The 25260-nt window shown below is 43.7% G+C and overlaps 1 protein-coding gene across 1 annotated transcript in view; it reads right to left on the bottom strand.

Annotated features, from left to right (window-relative positions):
* The window catches only part of ca16b (carbonic anhydrase XVI b), a 70863-nt gene extending 47027 nt beyond the window's left edge, over positions 1-23836 (bottom strand). The window contains exons 1-2 of the mRNA XM_048254983.1: positions 23205-23836; positions 7151-7237 (exon numbers count right to left, since the gene is read on the bottom strand). Coding sequence (XP_048110940.1) covers positions 7151-7237; positions 23205-23322 — 205 coding nt within the window. The 5' untranslated portion in view covers positions 23323-23836. The remainder of the gene's footprint in view (positions 1-7150; positions 7238-23204) is intronic.
* Between the last annotated feature and the right edge of the window lie 1424 nt (positions 23837-25260).

Raw genomic sequence — 25260 nt, 5'->3', positions numbered from 1 at the left:
TCATTTGCCATATAGGCTATCATAAAATCCAGCAAAAAAACAAAGCATGAACTCCTGAGCGTCTGTCTGCCCTATATGTATATCCTCTGATTGTAATGATTACAGATATCTAGGCGATATTTGTAACATTTGTTTTGTATGTGGCCTGTTATAAAATCATGTAGATCTATTGAACAATTTAAACACATTAGGAACCGCAAAGTTGGAGACATGCATAAAGACATTGCTGCAAATTTAAAACCGGATTACTCTGGAATGGCTAACTGTACAGGGGCATGCTTTACACCTTTGTGTTCGGTAAGGTCTGCTGTTTATTCTGATATATGGTTTGTCATGTGTTGAGGTAAAGTTCGCGAAGTATTCCACCAAGATGAATGGGTAGGGAGACGGGTGGGACAGAATACCTTTACAGAGCAGCAGCTCTGGCCATATCGGCTCTGGCTCACATGACTGTACTGCTTTAAATGCATTATCGCTTCACTACCCAACACGCGAACAAGAAAGAAAAAATGGTTTGGTTTTTGAAATCACACACCACAATTTTATTTACTATAGCTGATCCTGCCTCCTGGCACCCTAAAATGCCGCATCATGTGAACAGATCAGCAGGCCGGCAAATTTTCATCTCGCTTTCAGACACAAAAAGACAGCAAAAAGACGTCTCCTCTTCCCGCAAATTTAGCGGGATCTCTGTGTGAAAAGGCCTATAGTTAAAATGAAGAGGCCTTCACGACAGAACAGGGGATGAAGGGCATGATTAATAAATATATATATATATATATATATATATATATATATATATATATATATATATATATATATATATATATATATATATATATATATATATATATATATATATATATATATATATATATATATATATATATATATATATATATATATATATATATATACCATTTAAATATTTACTATAAACAGCATGAGTGCTTGACTAAATGCAGTTAAAGACTTGGCAAAAGAGTTGGGGTACTTGTGGGGAGTATCACAGACCAGCCATGTAATCTAAAACTTTGTGCTCTAATCTCGGACACTAATTAGTCCGCTCAAGTCCCTGGCAGAGGCGGAGGGCAGGTGAGAAAACACTAAATCAAACAACAAGTTAATGGCCGCCGCCGCCGCCGCCACTGCCGGCAAGCTCTCACAACATTACCTCAAGGCAAAACACCGCCTCTGCCTCTGAGCTGCGGTATCTTACGATTATCTTGGAGCGCTTGATTGTGTGCGGGGTGGGTGGGTGTTTGGAGGGGATTGGGGTGGTGCAGTGGAGTGGAGTGGGGGCTGTTCTCATGCAAGGGAGTTGGCCCGAGAACACATGCGGGACAGGCTGTACCCGGGCCCTGTTGATTGTGTGGCTGGCGTGCCTTCCTCACCGCCGGGCTCTTCAAACGGCCTCTGAGATAATACAGGGTGGACACTGCCAGAGTGACGCCACTTCCTCACTCAGGGTTAACACAGTTTAGGCCGGTGTATGCGGGGTCAAGGGTTATGTAAACGCCACTGAATGAATGTGGGAGATTAACTACGTGTGTATATAAAAATTAAAAAGACACGTTGCGCAGCTAATTTTAGAAAAAATGTAGAGCAGCAATATATTTAACTGGGACATTCAGGAAAAACGGTGTTTGTCACGATTTCAGCTCTGCAGGCAAAAAAAAAAAGCTTCCATCAATCTCAGACCGTAACCTCAAACCATCCTTTCATCAAGTATTCTTCTGTGAACAGTATGAGGTCAGCAGGACCCTGGTGAGCCGGTGTGGAGCCCAGCAAACAGATGGGCTGACAGATCCATTTGATACACCTTTGTTGCACAAACACCTTTGTTGCACATATGGCACATCAGTGAGACTGGCACACAAGGCTTTTCCACGCCTCTTGGTTTGGATATGGACCGAAGTGAAAGAAGCAGACAAAAAGGGGCGATGAGTGGTGCGAATAGACGTTGCCCGCGACAAAAAAACAACATCTTTGATGGATATTGGGGGAGGGAATGAAATACATTTTTCAATTTGACCAAGTGCTTTATAAATAAATTGGATGCTCCAATTTATGACAGTAACTTAACCAGAAGTTAAAGAAGACCCATCAGCATAACACCTATTTAGTCCAAACAATAAGACTTCATACAGCAGCCTTGTATTTCTGTGAAATCTGTTACTGTGAATAGTTTTATGAGAAGATGGTGAACTGAACACCGAAAGGCACAAAGTTAAAGGTAAAACAAATAATGGAATTATATTATAGGAAAGCAGCACTGTACAAAGGTCTGGACAGTGCAAGAGCAGACCTTGGGTTCCTGTCCGGTCGGCTACATGCAGTTTATGCATGCACCATATACATGTTTGACGGCGTTGCCCCCAGACAGACATTTCCCCTTCCTGACTCGAGAGCGGCGTGATACGATCTTCCAAAATAAAGTTTGCAATGTACTCACTCCAAAGGCACTTTAATGGCTACCGGACCACTCCAGGGAAGTGGCCCCACCTCAAATGTTCTGAGCAGCTGGGTGAGGACGTTCTTGTTGAGTCTCATTGATAGCCAGCTGAAGAAAGAGCACTTGTGGAGGGTGGGGGGACTTGGCGGCCCATTGAATAGACTGGAGCACTATAACTGAGCTTTCAGATCGCTGATGCTGTTGGAGTAGGGGCAGAGAGCGGATGCTGGTCAATGCACATACTCAGGAGTTGTACACATGCTCTATACTTATTCATCAAATATACCTATTTCGGCACGACCTCGCTACGAGGCTGTCACTGGCACACTTGCGTTGATGCTTCAGAAAATGGTTAAGAGGCTGTGCTGCTGTTGTGCTGTGACGTGATGGCGCTGGAAGTTGAGCGTGTTATGCAACTACAGTAAAGGCAGAATCCAGGGAGAGATAAAGCAGCAGTTTGCCTAATGCCTCACAGAGATATCATGTTTGAGTATGCACTACAACAGAGAGGGAGGCCAGCTTTCGCTAGTTTCCACGATGCAGAATTGGGGACAAATCTTGTTCAGAGCCTCACCACCCGCTCCTCCTGCCCCCCCTCCCCCCTTATTGCTTGGAAACTGCAGCACACCATGTTGAGTTTGCTGATTTGATTTCATTTTTTGTTACTGCTTGAAAACGGAAAGGGGGGGTCCATGGGCTGTCTGTATGTGGCTTGCTTGGTACACGTGTGGGTTGAAAGTAATGGAAAAGCTAAAGTCATTTATTTCAAATCATTCTATTTATTTAACAGTATTTCATATGATTTATACAATGGATTTAATCAGTGAAGGAGAAGTATAGTTTGAAACTCATCTGTATGCTTCTGGTGTTGCAAAGGGGGAAAATCTGTTAGCCCAGACTCTGTAGAAGTTGTCCAAGAGTGGATTTGGCTTTTTGAAGGGACTTTTTTTGGACCATAAAAGAGAATGATTACAAGCCAAATTCCCTTGTCTCCCTCATTTATTTACATGGTTAATGTGTTTAGTTTTCTGGAGAAAGGGGACATATTGTCAGAATTAGAGAACCCGAAGCCGTGATTAAGAACTCAATTCCTCACACAAATTGGTTCCTGCCAAAACAATTCATCATCGCAAATTATGAGGGACTCTATGCCATCCACCCTACCTGGCCACGGCCATCTTGACACATCCATCAAGGCCCAGCTCAAGACAGTGATTAATAGGCCAATCAGGGCACACCAGCACCTATCAAACCCTTAACTGATAGATAGCCAAGATAGATTTACCATTTCACCAAGCCTCGGATAAACTAATGCAGAAATAATATGCATTGTTGCCCAGTCCAAACTGTCCAGTACATGCAGGCTGGACGCCACTGGAGGCTAGCAGTCCTGGTCTGCTCAGACTTGAGATGATGATGCATTCAGCGACAACCATGACAAGCAAGACAAGAGAGTCGATATGGAGGCAGATGAAGAGAGAATATGGTGGATGCAAGGGCAGCCACACACACACACACACACACACACACACACACACACACACACACACACACACAGGTACCGTGAGGGCTGCCCACAGGGCTGAGTACAGGCGGGCATTTTAATATTTGCTGTGGCTGTTTCAATGCCACAGTTGCTCTAATCAGATGCAGTGTCATTACACCCAAGGCCATTCCTTCAAGATGAACAAACATTAGGCTACATCAGATATTCCTTTTTTTTAATAAATGATGAAGGCTCCTGTTCACAGTCTTCCTGTCACAGTTGAGTACACACATTTATCTCCAACAGTGATGTGCTTTGTAAATCATAACCTGGATGTGATGTGAATGTTGCTAATGACAAGCATGGCTCACTGTGCAGGAGTACACACATACAAGCAACACGACGCCTTGAAGAAATACCTAGTGAAATATACACCAAAGAGGAGCTTGTATGTATCTTCCACCAAAACTACTGTTTTTCCAAGAGGTTTTTGTGTGAGGCAGGAAGATTAACAGTAATGTGAGATGACTGATGTTCTCTCTCCAAGCTAGAGACAGTTAAGAGAAGAGACTTTTCATGTCAGTGCAAAACAGATATTTACTGACATACCGAGCTGTGGAGAAAAGGCAGAACACACAAAGAATAATGAAAATGTGCCGCACACTGAGAATGACAACAACCTAACGGTAAAGAAAAATGAAAATCCTGAGGAACATGACAGTGAAATGCAATAACGGTACGTGGCGAAGCCTCCCACAGAGTCTCTGAGGTGCACTATCAGTTGCCTCATATGAGAGATAGCCTTCCTCCACATGCTTTTTTTTCTCTAAATAAAACAGAATTAGATTTAGGGGGACGTGGGATTTGTTTTGATGTTGTGGCGGTTTATGACTAATTGACTGCTGCATACTCATCCGAAGCCCCAAATAAGGGTCTGTATCCCGCTAAACACATCAAATCTGCATGGCGGCCGACGTGGAGAGTCATTACTTCCAAGAGCTCCATTCAGAGGCCCCTCCTGGAGTGGTATTACCGAGCGCCAACACACAATGCGGCTCTAAACACCATACATTAAACACCGTGGATGAGGCGGGACCCCGACTGCGATGAAACCATCTCAATTTGCAGTTAAGATCAAGGCTCAAATTAGGAGGATGGAAGAGTGGGGATACACTGAGAATGGAGTTGTGTCTGGTGCTGTGTGAGAGGGAGAGAGAGAGAGAGAGAGAGAGAGAAATAACAGAATTGATGTCAATTGATGAAGCAGGAAGAGAGAGAGTGAGAGCAATGGAGACAGATATGGAGAGAGAGAGAGTGATGAAGAGAGAGAGTGACAGAGAGAAAGATGGAGAGAGGGATGGAGCTAGGGCAATAGAGTGAGCAGGCTGAGAGGGGATGAAGAGAGTGAGTGACAGAGAGAGAGATGGAGAGAGGGATGAAGAGAGTGCGTGAGAGAGAGATGGAGAGAGGAATGGAGAGAGTGCGTGAGAGAGAGAGAGATAGAGAGAGAGGGATGAAGAGACTGCGTGAGTCTGAGGAGGAGGAGAGCGGCCTCACCATCGAGGCTTTAGTTTAGAGTTTCCCCAGCACAGCACAGACTGCACAGTGTGAGCCACGTCCGTCTCCGTCTAAACAACCCTCATCACCCTCAAGCAGGAGCCAGAGATAATGGCTAAATGGCCAGAGCAGAGAGAGAGAGAGAGAGAGAGAGAGAGAGAGATGGAGAGATGGAGAGAGAGAGAGAGAGAGATGGAGAGAGAGAGAGAGAGATGGCCTGTGGAGCCTCTCCAAGCCAGAAATGATTACGGGAATTCAGAATGTACAAACACGCTCTGGCTCGCCTGCGAGAAAACATGGCAATGGAAGGGAAAATGCATGAACGCTCACACATGCACACACACACAGACACACACACACACACACACACACACACACACACACACACACACACACACACACACACACACACACCCCCCCAACCCCTCTAAAAAGGGAAAATAGACATATTCACACACACACACACACACACACACACACACACACACACACACACACACACACACACACACACACACACACACACACACACTCACACTCACACTCACAGAGACACATGTATGCTCATACCCAACACAGAGCCACAGAGTCTTGCCAATTTGGATGCATCAGATGTCACCCGATTAGCAGGTCCATAGCAACTCTAACTAAAAGCGCTATTGACCAGCCCACACAATGGTTGGGCTGAGCAGAGCTGGGGTCTCAGTGGCCAGAGTAGAACAGGAGGGACATCTGTTGTGAGCCCGCATGGTTTGAGGGGAAAACCATCCCCACAACCAAACCAAACACGATGCCTGGACGAATTCATCGAGGAGGCCATTAACATTCAGACGGTGCGTTTTTCGGATGCCTTCCCTGTCACCTTCACAGACCTAACATGTGGCGAGGGAGGCTCTTTATTTTCAAGCCGAGTGATTAAGCTTCACAGCTACAGATTTGACCATAATACCAGCACACACCCAGGCTTCCAACTTTCAAAGGAAAAAGAGTCCATATCATCTGTCTCCATCTGCTAGCTTCTCAGAAGTCTGTCTGTGGTGTTCGTGCAAGCCTTCTGCTTTGGCACCGACAAAGCAGGAAAACAGTCAAACTTTTACAGCTTATCTTCACAAGATGTGTGATTCATTTCAGTGAATCACTGGTGGACCAACTGAAATGAATTCACATTTTTTCAGGAAATACTAAAGGGAGAATTGAACAGATGCTTAAATATATAGACAACAACAGTAGTAAAATCAACAACCACAGAAAAAAGAGATCAGTCAGAGATTAGCAATGATACTGTACAAAGAAAAATGATACATATTCACATTTGTTCACCACAACTGTGCTTGCTTCACATTTCAGGTAAGTCAAGTTAAGCATCAGAACACAGGTGCAGACAGTTGCTGCAGGTTGAGGAGCAACGTACAGTAATGAACAAAGAGTTGTTTTTGGCTATAATCCAATTGATGGTGCATAAGCTCCAAAAAAACTGAATAAATGACACACAAGAATGTACTTGAAAATGTGTGAGAGAAAAAAAATCAAGAAAAACTAAAAGATCCACTTGTGAAATTAACTGTCTGACAGACTTCAAATACATCACAGTGAAAAGTGCTTCAGGTGACCCCTATCCTCAGTGCAAACGGACAGGAGCAACCCGCACTTACCTGAGTATGCCCAGTAGGGCTCTCCCGCCGCCCGGCGACCCCTGGGCCCCGCCACACTCCCCTGACGCCCCAGCCATGGAGAAAGAGCTGCCGAGGGGAGAAAAACACACAGGTCAGGTGATCTGTGTAAACACGTATGTATGACACTTGCATACATACAGTGCAGTAGGATTTGTTTTCATGACAAACTGGCATGTTCACAGAAATTCGCACAAATGTCACAGGAACGTTGGAAAATGAAAGTTCCAACGAATATCTGGATTTATTCAGAGCCTTGTAGATAGGGCTCTGGGTTTACTGAATTCAACATGGAATTTTAGAACATTGAATTGTTGTGGAATGGAATTTTTCGTTAGAATGTTCAAAAACTAACAGCATTTCCTGTGCATGCATGAACATACACTAAAAGAAAACCTCAATGAAAATATCCATTTAAAAAAGGTTTTAGCCTGTAGAACCTCTGTTTGTGGAAGTGTGCCCAGCAAAACCCCATAATACAAACAAAATGAGAAGATGTCCAGACTGAGTTCTCACTGAGCTGAGCTGACCAGAGTGCTGCTGTGGATGGGGGCTGGGGCATGCTCAGTGTTTTGTCTACTGGGGTAATCAGGAGCAATGATGGTTGTTTCCAATACAGTTCTCCAGACAGGACATTTCAGGAGCCATCACTCAAGGTTCGTTATGAGGCACCAATCTCCGACTCTCAATTTAGCTCCGTGAAGGCGTTTTTTGAAGTAAATGTTATTCTCTTCATTTGATGGGACACAATGAGAAGAGACAGTGTATAAATAAAACAGGGAATTGGGGGGGGAAGGAGCGACGCCGACACAGAAGCAAAGGAGCGTCAATCAACGCTCGCTGGTAACAAACGGGTTCGCCCATCCCGTGAGAGACAGGGCGAGAGAGAGAGAGAGGCAGAGAAAGAGAGAGAGAGAGAGGGAGAGACGGAGACAGTGAGAGAGAGAGACAGAGAAAGAGAGAGACAGGGAGAGAGAGAGGGAAAGAGTGAAAGACAGAGAGAGGGAGAGAGAGACAGAGAGAGAGAGAGAAAGAGAGCATAGCCAAGACTCTGTCTCCTTGCCACTCCACCCAGATAACGGTGGGAAATTAATTTGAACTTTCTTCAAAGCCTAGGGGAGTTTGTTCCTTCATTTCTTCTGTTTTTTTTTTGTCTCCTTCTTTTGTGCAGAGCTTCCCCCATCTTGAGGTAGTCATGCTGGGGCTAGGGGACACAGAAATGAGATGCTTGCACAAACACATTTTCCCATCCTCTGCTCAGCAATTACCAGACGTTGCATCATCACGCATGGGATTAATTAGGCGCGACTGCACTAAGTCGATTCATTCGAGCTCCGCGATTAAGAACGCACCCATTTGCTTGCCTCCCGTCCAGAGTCATTAACACTGAAAGGTTTAAAGGACAGCACTGCAGCGGCCATCGACACAGCGTCATTGAAATGAGAATAATAATTATCAGACATTCAGGTAATGCCAATGACCAGCTCCGAGGTCAGTGGCAATTTATCTGTCGGTCAAGAGTGAGTCAAAATAATAAGCTTGTGTGACCGGAGTGAGCAATCTGCTTTAATTCACTTTCATTTCGCCAGGGCCTAATCTTAGTTAAGGGACTTGATGAAAAGCAGATTCAGTAATCATATACAAATCAGTGACACAGAAGAAGAGCAAATTACTACTGGCATTCATCTATGCATACCCCCCACACAGACACAAATATACACACACATATACACACATGCACATTGCACACACAGGCAGAAACATATGCAAAATAGACGTGGATATGTGTGTGTTAGGTGTATAGGTGTGTGTTAGAAGTGAATACTACTCAGGCTGACATATGAATATGATTTAATACAATCACATATAGCAACAAAATGGCAAAAAACCCACATAGACTGTCTGGAACCTTCCGCTCTGTGATCGGGTCTGTTTGCTGGTTTTATATCAAATAAAGTGCACCGCTATCTCCGACAGTGATTGAGAGAGAGAGAAAAAAAGGACAGAGAGAGAGAGATGGGGGAAAAGAATGAGAGAGATTGATACAGTGAGTGACAGAGAGGAAAGAGGGAGAAAGAGAGGGACAGAGAGGGAGAGATGGAAAGAGAGAGCGAATAGGAGACTGAGGGGCTTTAGATGGATTCTAACAGACAGGTTGAGTGACTGAAAGAATCCTGTTACTTTGATGAAAGTGGGCAGCAGACAGCAGCATGGTAATGGTCTACACCCCCCCTCCACCCCCCACTGCTGCCCTCCCTCTGGTCAGGAGATTAGGTGAGATTCCGCAAAGCCACACCGAGCCGCACAGCACAAAGGCTCAGGCGACTCTACCTGCGGACACGGATCACACAACACAACGCTGCGCAAAGCCGGACGCCAAAAGAACAGAAGCGGGCGGTGCATTTTCAGCTACACGGGGCTTTGTGCTGGTATTCAGCAAAGCACACTAGGCACTGGCTCTCTGTGAGAATAAACAGAGAGAATCACAGAAACGCCAGCCAGGCCCCTAACTGCAGCTTGGCCAAATAAAAAAAGCCCTTTCCACTCAAACCTCCCGGTTAAAAACGCAATCCACTATCCACCTTCTTCTCTATGCATCCAGCAACACTCACAAACAAGCATAATCGCCACCGGAGGCCTCAGAATAGCACCTTTCAAACTACCAGGGGAGGTCACGGCTTTAATTAAGTAAGAGGTCTCCATGGCACCCACATCCACACAAACAGCCCTCAATCACCTGATAGTCAAACACACCACTGACAGCACTGCACACATTCACACAGAGAGGGTTAAAGTGTAGTAATCAAGGATCTTTGATTCACACTTTCCACACACACACACACACACACACACACACACACACACGCACCGCACTCACAAACACACACACAAACACACACACACACTCGCCTGCACGCACGCACACACTTTCCACACACACCCACACACACGCACACACACACACAAAACATGCTAACCCAAAGTGAGAGAGACTGTAAGCGTATGGCTGCACGATTTCGGGAAAATATCTGTTTAATGCGATTTGTATTATGATTTTCGAATGTCAATGAATTGATTCAGTTCAATATTCCAGATGTCTCTAAAATTTGGTGAGCACGCCCGGTGCACAAGAAGCACAGCGCCCCCGACCAACTGTGAAGCTCACCTATCAGAATTTCTGTACCCCTCACGCACTACGCACACCCTCCAACCAGAAGTGACATAGTCAAGGAGGATGCAATTAGTATAAAATATTTGTCTGTATGTATGTATGTGTACGTGTGTGTGTGTCTGTGTGTGTGTGTGTGTGTGTCTGTCTGTCTGTCTGTGTGTGAACATAGGATAAATATTTCACATGTAAACACACTCTTCACACCTGACCATGACCTTGTGTTGTGTTATAAAGCGTGAGGTTTGTGTGGAGTGAATGGCGGTCCGTCGGCAGGGCCAAAGGGCTCAGCTCACTCATGCACACACACACACCCATCCATCACTCATCCTTTTTATGAGCCCGCCGCGCTCTCCCCTCTCCCCCCTCTCCCCACACACCCTTTTTCGCACGGGAGGCACTAAATACGCTGCACAAACATCCCCAAATAGCGAGGCAGACATTTACACGGCATTGGAGAGCACACCGTTTGAAAGGGCATTCACTGCATTTGCAGACATTCGATCCGAAAAGGTCAGGGAGCCTGACGTTGGGCTTTGTGTATGGTACATGACACAGAGGATTCTGTTGCGCTCCGAGCAAGCGACTTTTTGATTTGACAGCATTGCCGAGATATAGATTAGTTGCAAACAAAAAATGCCAAAATCTGATTTCCTGTACATCAGAATTAGTCTCTCTAGCAGTAAACAAAATAGGCAGTCTGAATGTTTTGCAGTGATACCGCATCCAGGTCAAACGGAGAGGACACAGCAAACGTAAAGTGAGCTCTTACACAACCTGCTTTCAGAGGACAGCCTATATATCGCAGCAAATTGACCTAACTCGAAAAATAAGTCTCTTGACCAAAACAAAGTGTTCTGCGGGCACTTGAAGTTCTCTCCACTCTCCCTTCCATCTCCTGGACTGTAATGCGGCGTTCAGGAAAGCAAGCGAGGCTGGAGCCGACCTGCTTTCTGTACCTGCTGGGCTACATTAGTCTCCTCTGTCGCCAGGATACGAGCGATTGCGTACAGCAGCTCTGACAGCTCGCAGGTACCTGCCACTCCACACAGTGACACCCGCTGTCAGCTAGCTGGACGGGATGGAGTGGAGAGTTGTCTCCTGCGGCCGCACCCCTCTGCTTGATAAACCCCACAGCTCTTAGAGCGAGTCAAGGGGAGATGTGCTTAGATGGCTGTCCCCTCTTCACTACTCTGAATACTGTTGCCTTGAGTGTCGATTACCTGGGAGGATACATTAATATATGGAGACCAAGTGAAACTAATCCTGTCCAGTGTGGTAAACTAACCTCTATCCAATTGATATGGGTATACACGTATGCAATGCATTGGCAATTCTCCCACTGTCTTCCCTACATTAAACAAGGAGCTAAAGATATGTGCCACATATCCTTCCAGAACAGCTGCCACCTTAAGCAAATGAGGTGTTGTTGGCATTAAATCCTGCTCACTCTGAATAATTTATCAACAAGGTATGGTATGTGAGGAGGGTAAAATGGGTTTGTTTATGGGAGATTATGTCGTGGATCAAAATCTGCAGTCAACAGTCAAACCTTTTTTTGTTAAGTTGCAGGCAATCCTATGTACAAACAATACTATTAAGATTGGATCACTGTAAGAGAGGCCCACCTTGCTGGTGTGTGTGTGTGTGTGTGTGTGTTAGGATGACCTTCTGCTGACCTCTCATATCTTCCAATCAGAGTCAAACAGCAAACAGATAAGACCAGGATGGCTTTTAAGTCTGACATGAGAGAGTCACAAGACAACACGTGCCTTTTGAAAAAATCATTCAGGCATCTGTGAGCGTGAGAGAGAGAGAGAGAGAGAGACAACTTACGCTGAACTAAGCCATGATGCTCAGCTCTATTTGAATCTGCTTACTGCGACTGCTCTACTGTTTGCATGCAGAAACGCTGATTAGTTAGAAATGCAGTAATCAGATTAGAGTAGGTCGATGCATCATGCTAGACAATGTTTTTATAAAAGTCACTCTGTGTAGGAGATAAGTCTTACTTACTGATGTTTACTTTAAGTATGTATAAGTATATTTCTTGAATTTCCCCATGGGGATCAATAAAGTATCTATCTATCTATCTATCTATCTATCTATCTATCTGTCTATCTATCTGTATCCAATGTCATGGCAATACATATTATTAACTGGTTATTTATTTGTTCAATTATTTATTTATGTATCTATTTATTTGTTTATTTATGTATTCATTTTTTGATAGGGACAGTGTAATTTAAAATAGTTCAAATATGAAGCATGAAACTGATGAGAGTTTAAAACTTTTTATTCATATTACAATTCCCTTCATATTAATTTGTAACTATTTTCCCTATTATATTCCTGTAGTAGATAATATTCCTGAAATATATCTAACAGTAAACACTGAGACAACCTAAAAATGGTTAACGCACAGCCAGTCTGACTCTGTACAATATATATACAGTACCCTTGTCCGGGGCGAGTCCCTCAGCTTACAACACAATTGCTCTGAACCCTCCACAGTATGAAACCCAGATTCATTGTGTGCTCCGAACACTAACATCCTGGCTTTATCCTGTATTTATGGAAATAGTGATGACCCATTGTTTCATTGTCTGCTGACAGATCTAACCTATTTTAGAGGGCCCCTACTGAAAGACTTCCTGAGGGAAAGTCAATGCTGAATGAGGCGCAGCAGCACTCTATTTAAGCTCCGCACAGGATCCATCGCCTTCCTGTCCCGTCCGAAAGCCACTCGCACCCTGGCAGTCGCTCGCGTCTGAGCACGTACGTATGTCTTATTACACATATACATTACAACTCGACAATTAGGACGGCCCCTCGAAGCCACTCGCCAGGACTCATCGGCATAAAGTATCCTGAAGCAAATTCACTCAGCAGACTGACGAAGCTTAATGATCTACCAACACACTGATTAAGTCAATCAAGGGCCTAGGTAAACCATTTTAAAAGAATTAATCAAATGTTGGGAGTCGGATTAAAGAGCACACAGTGCTTTGGGCAGCTGGTCTCCATTAAGGCCAGCCGCTAAACAATAAAAAAAAAATATGTCCTATGTATTTTAAGATTTAATCTTTAAAATTTAAAGTAAAAAAGCAGACATATCTGATGTTTGTTTTTATAGTGCAGCTGAATCAAATGGATAAATGAAAGCAGAGTTTGTAACAAATTCTGTGATTCAAAACAAACATGCCAATTGAGTAAGACAATGAAAATTATACAGTACTGATAGCATTTCATGCGCGAAGCTATCATCTAACAATGAATTTAAGGCTGTATGAAATTTGAACTCCCTTTCTCATTTATCATGGAAAGACACACAGAGGGAATAATGACAGAGAGTGAAGGAGGGAGTGAGACAGAAAGAGAGAAAGAGAGAGAGAGAAGAAGAGCTTTAAGTTTTTCTTGCACGCATGAGTAGGGATGTGTCTTTGATAGTCCTGAAAGGGGAGTGAGGCTGAAGATGATACGAGCACTTGAAGCAAAGAGCCTCACAACGCTCCCCCACCCCACAATCAGCCTGCCCATCAATCATCGCAGCTTAAGATAATATCCCTCCATCTTAAAATAACACAGCTCGACTCAATAATGGATGCGCACGTCACAATGAGTCGTCGGTTAATTAAGGTGATTATGATCTGAGCACAAGCTTCATTCTGATGGCCTTAATGCCACAACAACTGTCAAGGACTATGCGCCATGAAGTGAAAACTATTTCGCTATTCTTTCAGTCTCAAAGGCATGTTATAGCAGCCGTAGAAACTCCAGTAGTATGGTAACTTTGGCAGTGAGGAACAGAAAGTGCATACACAAGGCTCTGATTATTAATGGGAATAGGCAATAGGGTTCTTTAAACTGGGTGTATTAGTTAAGGATCTTGTTAGTGACAGTTCATAGAGTGTTCATTGGCCAGTGGAGTGTGGCAATAATGTGGCTCATCACTGCTGATCACAACTACTCCCTAATAGTATCCCATTTCCCATTTCCCAGCACTTGCTGATTACTTTAGACTTACTACATTGCAGTTCCCCAGGCCTCAAGCTTCACATAAACAGGGCCATGTCACTATTAATGATTATACACATGATATCGCATTAACAAGGTTTATTCCTATTGGTTACCTCCTACTCCTATACATTTCTACCTATGTTAACTTTACACTATACCTTAGGAAGGAAGGGTTATTTAATTCTCTGGCATGAAGGTGAGATATTAAGGGGAGTGGCTGGGGAGTTGCTGCCTGCTGCAGCCATACAGTAACTCTGACATCAGTAATGGCCACCTTTAACCACAATAAATGCCTGCTATAAATAAAATCATCGTAGCGTTTCATGTCCGACCCTCAAAGCTTCAACACACCCTCTTTCAGTCTCATGTGTTTCAACAACAACACACACACACACACACACACATGTTCAAAAAACCTATTGTGGTGAAGACAAAAACAGCATTTATAATCAATATGCAACATTTATCCAAGCAATCATCCTATTCACAGTACTATTTGTTGGAAGGAAGAGATCCTTTGTGATGGGGATGGGCAGGATTTAGTTATTGAATGTATTGTGTTCCTCGCAAGAGTAAATAATAATTTATCACAAAGCCAAATGCAATCAGGGAAGTTCCTCCTTTCAAGTTTGCTTACAGCGAATGAGGCTGTGGGAAAACTAAAGAGAAAGAGAGAGAGAGAGAGAGAGAGAGAGACTAGCTCTCTATAATTGGTCCCCTGAAAATGAGGACATATGCATTTACTTCCTTCCGCTCAGAAATAAAGACACGCAAGGCTTCTCTTCTTAGAGGCTTTTCGTTCGGGGCGGGCGTCTAAGTGCCTTCAATAGAACATTTGCTGAGAGGTTTAAAGGCACTTCAACGGCTTGCTTGTTTGAGGGGATCTCTTGGGTCTAATCCGTCAGATTTGGAACACTTAGACCAGTGTAATGCTAATTCAGAAGGGTACTCTCCAAATAAAACAAAACGTCATCCATGTAGAAAAGACAAACGGATTGGGATTAAGAGCTCTAAACAGAGTGCATTACAGTGCACATGAGCACCACTGAGACTAAGGGCACTGCGCCAATCGCTGTGCCCAGTCTCATCTCCATTGGTCAGAAGACAAGCACAACACAGGGCAAAAAAGCTTAAACAGAACCAAATATTGATTACGTGTATGAAACAATAACTGCTGTATGAAGAATCATATACAATTTTTTGTTTGTAGGACCACTATTGCCACACTTGCAATATGCACTGCGACACAGTGAAACACATATTTGTAGTATCATAAAGTGTTAGCAACTTCCATCATAACTTCAAAGTCAAAGTCAAAGTCAAAGTCAGCTTTATTGTCAATTTCTTCACATGTTCCAGACATACAAAGAGATCGAAATTACGTTTCTCACTATCCACGGTGAAGACAAGACATATTTGACCAATTTTTTAAGTCCATGAACAAACATAACATTCAAGTAAACAAAAAAGTAAGTAAATAAGGGCACATATAATAATGAAAAAATAAGAGCAGCAAAATTTTGTCCAAATTGTGCATAGACAGTCAATAAAATACTAGTGCAAATACTGTAAAATACTATAAAATACTGTTTGACCTAAGTAATAAAGAAGAAAGTGGCATAGTGGTGCAAGTTATGTAAGAGCAGCAGAAGTGTTGTGTTTTCAGGACAACAACACCAAGTTGTAAAGTGTACAAGTGTGCAAGTGTTCAAGTGTGCAGGTGGAGTAGTGCAGGCCCATTGTGGGTCCAATGTCCAGGATGTTATGTAGCTGAGGGGAGGAGGGAGAGGAGGGAGAGAGTTCAGCATCCTTACAGCTTGGTGTATGAAGCTGTTGGTGAGTCTGGTAGTCTTGGGGGCGCAGGCTTCTGTACCTCTTCCCAGAGGGCAGTAGATCAAACAGATTGTGGCCGGGGTGACTTGCATCACTCACAATTTTGGTGATTAAGCCTTGGGGTGAGGTGGGTGGTGTAAATGTCCTTCAGGGGGGGAGTGAAGCACCAATGATCCTTCCAGCTGTGTTCACTATGCTGCAGGGCTTTCCTGTTGTATTCAGTGCAGCTTCCCCCACACAGCGATACAGCTGGAGGGATGCTCTCAATGGTGCCTCGGTAGAATGTGGTCATGATGGCTGGTGGAGCACTTGCTGCGCCTGAGTTTTTACTTGGGAAGTACAGAAGCTGGGCTCTCTTAAGCCAGTGATGCAGTGTTGGTGGTCAGGAGAGGTCTTCACTGATGTGCACCCCAGGAATTTGGTGCTGCTGCTCTCTCCCACCACAGCACCGTCGATGGTCAGTGGCAGGTGTTGGGTGTGACCTCTCCGGAGTCAACAACAATCTCTTTGGTCTTGCTGGCGTTCAGCAGGAGGTTGTTGTCCCTGCACCCGTGGTCAGATGGTCGACCTCCAACCTGTATTGAGTCTAAATTAAGCCCTTGGTGATGAGACCCACCAGAGATTGTGTCGTCAGCAAATTTCACTATGTGATTGTTGCTGTAGGTTGCAGTGCAGTCATCATCGTCAGCAGGGTGAAGAGCAGCGGACTGAGCACGCAGCCTTGGGGGGCCCCTGTGCTCAGTGTGATGCTGCTTGAGGTATTGTTGCCAACCGCATTACTACTTGGGGCCTCTGACAGAAAGTCCAGTAGCCAGTTGCAGAGGTAGGTACTGAGTCCCAGTTTGTCAAGTTTGCAGATGAGTTGTTGTGGTATTATGGTGTTGAATGCAGAACTGAAGTCTATAAACAGCAATCTCACATATGAGTCTCTTTTTTCCAGGTGGGTGAGGGGCTGGGTGGAGGGCAGAGCAGATTGCATCCTCTGTAGACCCGCTTGGCTCGGTATGCAAACTGGAAGGGTCCAGGGTGGGGGAGAATGGCTTTGATATGTGACATGACAAGCCGCTCAAAGCACTTCATGATGATGGGTGTCAGTGCCACAGAGGCGGTAGTCATTGAAGCAGGATGGAGCAGTTTTCTTGGCTTTGGGTATGATGGTGGCAGCTTTGAAACATGATGGGGCGATGGCTTGCTTCAGGGAAGTGTTAAAGATGTCTGTGAAGACATCCTTAAGCTCCCCTGCGCCCAGTCCTTCAGCGCCGCGTCCTAACTTAACTTGCACAGAATACAGGATTAAAAAAGCTTATCCAAAGCATCAGACAAGAAAGTTTATCGGTGTTGTTCTTAACACAGGTTTCACTAATCACTAATATCCAACTGCATTTGCTTATATGCAGTGGGCTCTTGAGTCAATAATGGTCCAGTAATTAACCCAGGTCTCACAATAATGAGATTTTCTGTTGGGCAGGTTATTGAACATGTGTCTGGGTGCTGCGTGACAGGAAACACGCTACAGTGGTTACAGCAAAAGAGATATGAGTACACACACACCTCTGAGGACTCCCTTTAAGTAAGCATAAGCTGTGGTGCACTGGTCCTCAAGTGTTCCCAGGTAAGAGAAATCTATTGTTATGGTTATGGTTATGGTTATGGATTTAGCAGACGCCTTTGTCCAAAGCGACACTGCATTGACTGCACCTCAATAGAATGGCTAGTTTGAAACGTGTATTGAGTGAAACGTGAGTGACGTGATATACCCGTTATCATCTTTCTATTCTTCCTCCACATGTTGGAACACGGCAGCCACAAATGAAGAGCTGTTCGCGTGTGGCGCGTCGTGATCCTGTGAGCTCAATAAGACACTGCCCTGGCTGAGACTCTCTCCTGTGTCATCAGAATTTCTAAAAAAAAAAAAAAAAAAAAAAAAAAAAAACCACGGACGGACCCACATATGGCCTCTGCTGCGGGCAGGACACAGAGCCTGGGCACCGGGCAGATTATGCGGTGGCCCACTGCGTGGACAAAATGCACTTTCCACATTTCCTGCCTGGTCTCCTGGTGCTAACAAGCTGCTGGGGTGGCAGATTTCTGAGCTTCCAAGGTGATCACCTCAATAGAGAGGTTGTCTGCTCTGTGACTCATGCAAGCATACGTAACAAAACCAACAGCTAATCCTGATCAACCATGTCCAGCGCCAGATTCCACACAAATATGAGTCTCTCTCTCTCTCTCTCTCTCTCTCTCTCTCTCTCTCTCTCTAAGGTGGCTGGAAAAATCCAATGGCAAAGCATGGCAGACTTGGACAGACTGAAGAGTTTTAGGGCAGGGGTGTTTAATTTTTAAAGTGATTCACAGGAGCAAATATTTTCTGTTAGGTTTCAGTGGTGGTTCCCTAGGTGTCTGAGACAGTGGTAGAGAAAGAATAACCTTTTCTCCTTCTTTATTGTGGGAATACTGTAAATGCATGTTATGTGAATATTTTTTGTTATATACCACTAATTTGTGTTGAAGGGCGTTTGATTTTATCATCACCACATTTAAAAACCTGGCCAATATGCCCTGTGTAAAACTGAACTGTAAAAATAAGTTACTTTACTCTGCATAATTCTGGGATGTTACATAAACACAATTTGAACACGTGAAAGGATGCTTACAGTAGCTTGCATGACTCTAACATTACAGTATTCCCCCTAAAGTGTACAATCTTTACATAAAGCCCACAGGTGTTAAATTAGCGAAACTCATGATTCATATGAGCATGGCAGCCAGCTAAGTGGAATCAGGCTCTGATCATTGGAATCTAATTAAGAAGTCCCGCCAAGAACAGAGAGCTGTGGGCCACCTTCCATAGACCAGACGTGCTCTACTGGCAAAAGATGTCGAAACCCTCTCCACTGGTTAAACTCGCTCTCTCTCTCTCAGCTCATCTCTCTCTTCCTCTCTCTCTCAGCAAAAGAAAACTCAACATACCCCAATGACTCAAGCATAGCAGAGGAGAAAATGGCAGCCTGATCTACAATCTAAAATATGGATTTGGATCAATGCATTCCATTACTTTTAATGCTTCCATGTTATTGATTTTCTCTCTGGCTGCAATTAAATGATTTACTGCCTCTTGTATTCAGGAGATGATCCTGGAGATGTCCAGAGAAGAAAGGAGGAGAGAGAGCGAGGGACCCCATTCTGATTTCATTACAGCTCTGTCCTCTCACTCACTCGCTCGCCGGCGAGAGCAGACCTCATTAGGAACGACTGGAGAGTCCAGCGGAGAGCACGAAGGACAGTAAAGCATTAAAATGATAACAAAGATGGACGCGGGGCCCTTGATGCATTCCGTGTCGACCCTCTCTTTCCTGCTCTACTCATCACCTGTCAGGTTGAAGGTTGCTGTCCCATTCTGCAGAACACTCCGCACCGCACCGCACCGCATGGCCCCCTCTGGCAGTCAGCGGGCGAGCGCATAGCCCTGTGGTCATTATTAGATCTGTGCGGCGTGAGCATGTGCAGGTGTGTGTTAACACACACACACACACACACACACGCACACACACACAAATACAGCATACAAGTCCCACTTACTCAGACAGCACAGCACTTGGAACAAATAGCCATGCTCAAACACACACACACACACACGCACACACACAAATACAGCATACAAGTCCCACTTACTCAGACAGCACAGCACTTGAACAAATAGCCATGCTCAAACACACACACACACACACACACGCATAAAATCACACAGTCCTGTATTTTTGCCATATAATTGTGGTTGGTATTTTATGTGAATGATTAGTGATGCAAATACAAGAGAATAAATTATGAGACAATAAACAGAGACAAAAATATGCAGGATGAGGAATAAACCTTTTTTCCTCTCAGCAGGCAAGTTATCATGGATATAAACACATTTAAAACTGTCAGTTAGATCATAGAGGAGATACTGAGAAAGCAGTTCTGCTAATGTGTTATATAGTTTCTTTTCATAGGAAATTTTCCCTTTAGAAAGCTAATACATAGGCTTACAACATTACTGTTACTTCCACTACTAGTAGTACTACAACTATTTCATTCCAATTCCAATTTCCTGTGTATGGCTTTAAACGAAAAATATATCATTTCAACATGCTCACTTTGTGGCAGACAATATATCCAATGGATTTTTAATTCAATTTGACATTCACTAATACTGTATAACCTTTTACAGTAAATGAGAAAGGCATGGAAAATGGATATTGTCCAACTTGTTGAAAATGTTGTCAGATCATGTCACTTCCTGACAGTAACTGCTCCCTGTGCTATCACTGCTAAGAAGCAAATTAAATGAGAGTGACACAGTCATCGGGGCATAAAGTAAAACTGTTATATCTAATACAGGATATTTACAACACTAGCTGAGCTTAACAGATGAAAAATCAGTGTCACTTATTTCAAATTTGATTTCAGTTGTAAAGCTGATATTAGTGAGGGCTTTCTGTGCTTGCATTCAATGCCACCATTGTGAGAGTCTGGTTGAATGGGACAACATGGTCTGCCGTTCTCATTAAATTCTACACACACACACACACACAAACACACACACACACACACACACATACAAAAAATAAGTCAGAACACATAAACACACAAACACATACATGCATTGCATACACATTTACCACATTTGTCACATCATTGCAACAGTTATGGAAAGGAGGAAAGGAGGATGGTTTAAAAAGCAAACACACACACACACACACACACACACACACGCACACGCACACACACACACACACACACACACACACACACACACACACACACACACACACACACACACACACACTCACACAGACACATACAATGAAGCTGACACTGAAACACAAAATTCCATAAACAAAGAGACTTATATAATAGGGAAATCCCAACCCTTCCTAAACCAAATAATCCAGCATGCCTTCAACTCTGGAGCTTTGATAAAACAATGGGAACATATTCTAAAGCAGCACAGATTACCATCGCCACAGTACTGCTCGGCCAAAAGTCCAGCCTTGGCAAAACAGTCTGGAGTCCCAAGACCTATCATCATTTATGAAGGCCTGGGCCAAACATCACACATCCGGGTTTACTCACATGCTCCCACTGCCACCACAGCTCTCCTCTCTCCTCTCCAGCCTTAGCAGTGGTGAACTAGAATACCATTCATCAGAACCACTGGAGTCATATAGAAATCAAGTAGAGCAAACAGACCCAGTGAAAAGGGAAAGGGGGAGAGTGACACTTTTCTCACAGCACACACTAATTCCCACTCCCATTCCCATCATCAGTACCATAAAAGCACCTGATGATACAGAGAGTGAAAACCCCCATCGGCTGCTACTGACTGAGATTACTTTTACACCATCCATTTCAAAGGACTAAAATGAACCTTTGACAAAGACTGAGAATGCATTCAACCCTATCCTATTTCAATCTACATGATCTGACAGAAAGTTAAAGAATATGAAAAGAGGACAACTGTCTGAGATGCACATCTATTCAGCTGACAGAATCCAAGTAAAACAGGAGTAGGATGCATAAACTTGATTGACAGCCACTGTCAGTGCCTTAAGCCATCATCTTGTAAGAGGGGCATGACTAGAAGCACATATTAACTATATTAAAGATTTTAAAAGCCTGAGGGAAGGTAGACCAAAAGGGTAGAGTTATCTAAGCAACAAGAATCCTCTGATGAACATACTGCTGCTGCCAAAGGAACACCAAACTGATCATACACAGGGATGGATTACTGCACGGGCCTACCGGGCCCAGGCCCAGGGGTCAGGCGGCCCTGAAGCCCAAGCCTTTGCATGGAATCATTGCCTCAATATCAACAAATCAGGATGTAGGCTATGAATCTGATTGAATTTAGTATTGTCCATCCCCAACATGCACCAGAATACAGGAAATCACATCAAACAAATTACAAATCACACATATACGACAATAAGTGGGGGGCCCCCTACATCTGGGCCCAGGGGCCCGAAAGTTCATAATCCGCCCATGATCATACATGTGGGTCTAATCAAACAGCGTGTAAGTCTTTTGCATGATTGTTGTCCTGATTGTTGCCTGGTTATTCATAACCTTGTATCATCTGCTACTGCTACAAAGTTTAAATGAACCAGGTCATCTAAAGGATATATGGAGAATCCTCACACAGAGGCCTATCATTACAGTAAAGTCAGCCATGCATCCTTTTTTTCCTCCGAAATGAATCAAATTAATTTCAACCTCCATTCAGATATATGTAAAATTACAGGAATAGCCTACTTCCCCCAAGGTCATTTACATGAATTATATCTGGACGAGTGACCGTTGGTCGAGTTTGGCTAAAAATGTCATCCTATATATGTTTAATCAATTTAGTCCTTTCATAGGGATGTTGTGTTCAGACTGAAAAATATAACACAAACGAGAGCAAACATTACGCATAGCGTAGTAGTCCCATTGGTTTTACAGCCCGAAAAGGCCTATCATTAGGTCTACAGGACATTCGATGTTAAAGCTGCCATTCAGACACCTGTTCACACACCACCTCGAATCTGGTACCAAAATTACTTTAGAGCGCACATTCATCTCCATCGACTCAAGCCGGTAGGTTAAGCTACATCTACAAAACTGGTGGGTGAACAGCGTTTCACCAATACTCTCTCGAAACAGTGTGTCTATAGTCTCACGTCTCAGTTAATTTGCGTTAGTGATATGAAGCATTTACTACTAAATTAAGCTTTTAATAGGCTACTCTGAAAATGAACACAAAATCTTCGGCTATGGTTCTTTTTGACTCGAACACAACAGATAGGCTGACCATTCATGAAAACGGTGAGACCTCCTGTAATTGAAGCGTTAAAAATGTAACTATAATAGGATAGCCTATATTTATCCTCACTCGCTTAACAGATACTTTTAGCATTATCTACGTAAAAATTAAACGAGACATGAAAAGGGAAAAGTTAATGTGGACTGTTTAGCATGGAGAAGATGACTTACCGGGATCACAACTGCCCGATAGAACAAGGAGAGCTGACAAAATCGAACACAAGATCCCGCAACAGCAGGATACCAATGGTCTTCGCATGTCCGAATATGCACCGCGCACAAAAGCCATTGACGAGTGAAATTCAACGTAAAAAAATATATGCACTGGACAGAGAGAATGTCACGGCAGTAGCGGCATCAGTTGTTAGCGGGTTGCGCCGCAACTCATTCTGTCTTGCAGTCTGAGGGACAGTCAGTGTACCACCCGTACCACTAAGCCCTCGGTTTCGCCTTCCAAACTAGATTTTCTAACATTCCCTCAAGTTATTCCTGACCGTTGGGGTCAACTGACTCGCTTCTTGTCACTGTTCTATGGGTAAACATAGAGCATGTTCTCCGTCCTTCCAGCCGGCGAGTTGCGGACCCTGCATTGGCAATGCTTCTCCGCCAGGAAGTAACCGACATGTGAGCTTGGCTCCTGTGGCAAAATAAGGAATACAGACAGCACGGGATGGGAGGAGATTCAGACCCTGCTGGATCCTAGCGCCGGAGAAGACAAGAAAACAATCACTCCAGTCGAGAAGGAGACGTCAGCTCGGGACTCGGACGATAAACAGTAATCTTCACATTACTATCGTTCCCTACATATTCCCAGTGAATCTAAAGTGCCTCGTCCATCTGTCCTGATGGCAGTACTGCTATGTCTTGAATGCCTTCTTTTCAAAAAGACTTTGTGCATTCCGTAGTTTTTTAAATTGGGATCATCATCCTCATCCATTTTGTGGCATTTCGTGCCATATGTGTATCTTATACATTTGATTACATTATACATTTTTATTTCTTTTTTTAATTTAGAATACAGAGATGTCACAAACCCATCATCAACATGCCCTGTAGTTATTAAAAGTTGTATATTTTATGTCCCACTATCCAGGTGCCCTTCCTCTCTGCTGGATGTCTGAGTTGACATTTTAGGTAATCAGCAGGTAATTACTGGCGCTGTCCGTGGTCCTACAGAGTGGCCCAGGCAGTGTAGTTGTCCCATGCATTTAAAACAGTAGCTAAGTGTAATCAGCTACTTCAGTAGCTTTCCTTGCCACAGTTTTCTCCACAGTTCATATTGGATGCATCCGCTGGAACCTCAACATAGGGCATTAGGTGAATCCCTCTTGTTCAAGATAAAATAGGCTACGGTTTTTTGTATTTTGAAAATACTTTTTCAAGGGAGCATGAAATCACTTTACAAACTTGCTATGTATCAGCTTTTTGATCTCAAACATGTAGCCTATTAAAACTTTAATAAGGCTACACAGGGAATGCCACGCATCACAAATTCCAAAACAGTTCAAACGTTTTACCAAAATCAGGCAAACTTGTAGGTGAGAAAGCAATTGGGATTAATTGAGAGAGGAATGTAGTCAGGGGGCCTATGTGGTTTCTGTGGGTTTGAAATGTTAATTTTTGGAGAGTGGTTCGACTGTCTTGGTCATTGAACATGGAGAAAAATGATGTCTCCATTTTTTTTACCTGTTTCAACCCTATTTTTTTGAAATTGTTGAATGTTGAATAAAGTTAACAAAACAGAGGGGCAGCCGTGGCCCACTGGTTAGCACTCTGGACTTGTAACCGGAGGGTTGCCGGTTCGAGCCCCGACCAGTGGGCCGCGGCTGAAGTACCCTTGAGCAAGGCACTTAACCCCTCACTGCTCCCCGAGCGCTGCCATTGTAGCAGGCAGCTCACTGCACCGGGATTAGTGTGTGCTTCACATCACTGTGTGTTCACTATGTGCTGTTTGTGTTTCACTAATTCACTGATTGGGTTAAATGCAGAGACCAAATTTCCCTCACGGGATCAAAAAAGTATTTATTCTTATTTTCAACAGTATGATTGTATGTCAGTATTATGATTGTATGTCAAACAATTAGAGATAAGATCAATAACCAATCAGTTTCACCAAATACACATACTTCATTGCTGAAAGATAGCAAAAACATAACAGAATCACAGATGAGACCTCGAACAACATTTAATTCATTTACATATACACAACATATTAGATCTCACCTCC

This window comes from Alosa alosa, chromosome 10, assembly GCF_017589495.1.
Source record: "Alosa alosa isolate M-15738 ecotype Scorff River chromosome 10, AALO_Geno_1.1, whole genome shotgun sequence".
In the NCBI taxonomy this organism is placed as follows: Eukaryota; Metazoa; Chordata; class Actinopteri; order Clupeiformes; family Clupeidae; genus Alosa; species Alosa alosa.
This window is presented reverse-complemented; position numbering and strand designations above follow the sequence as displayed.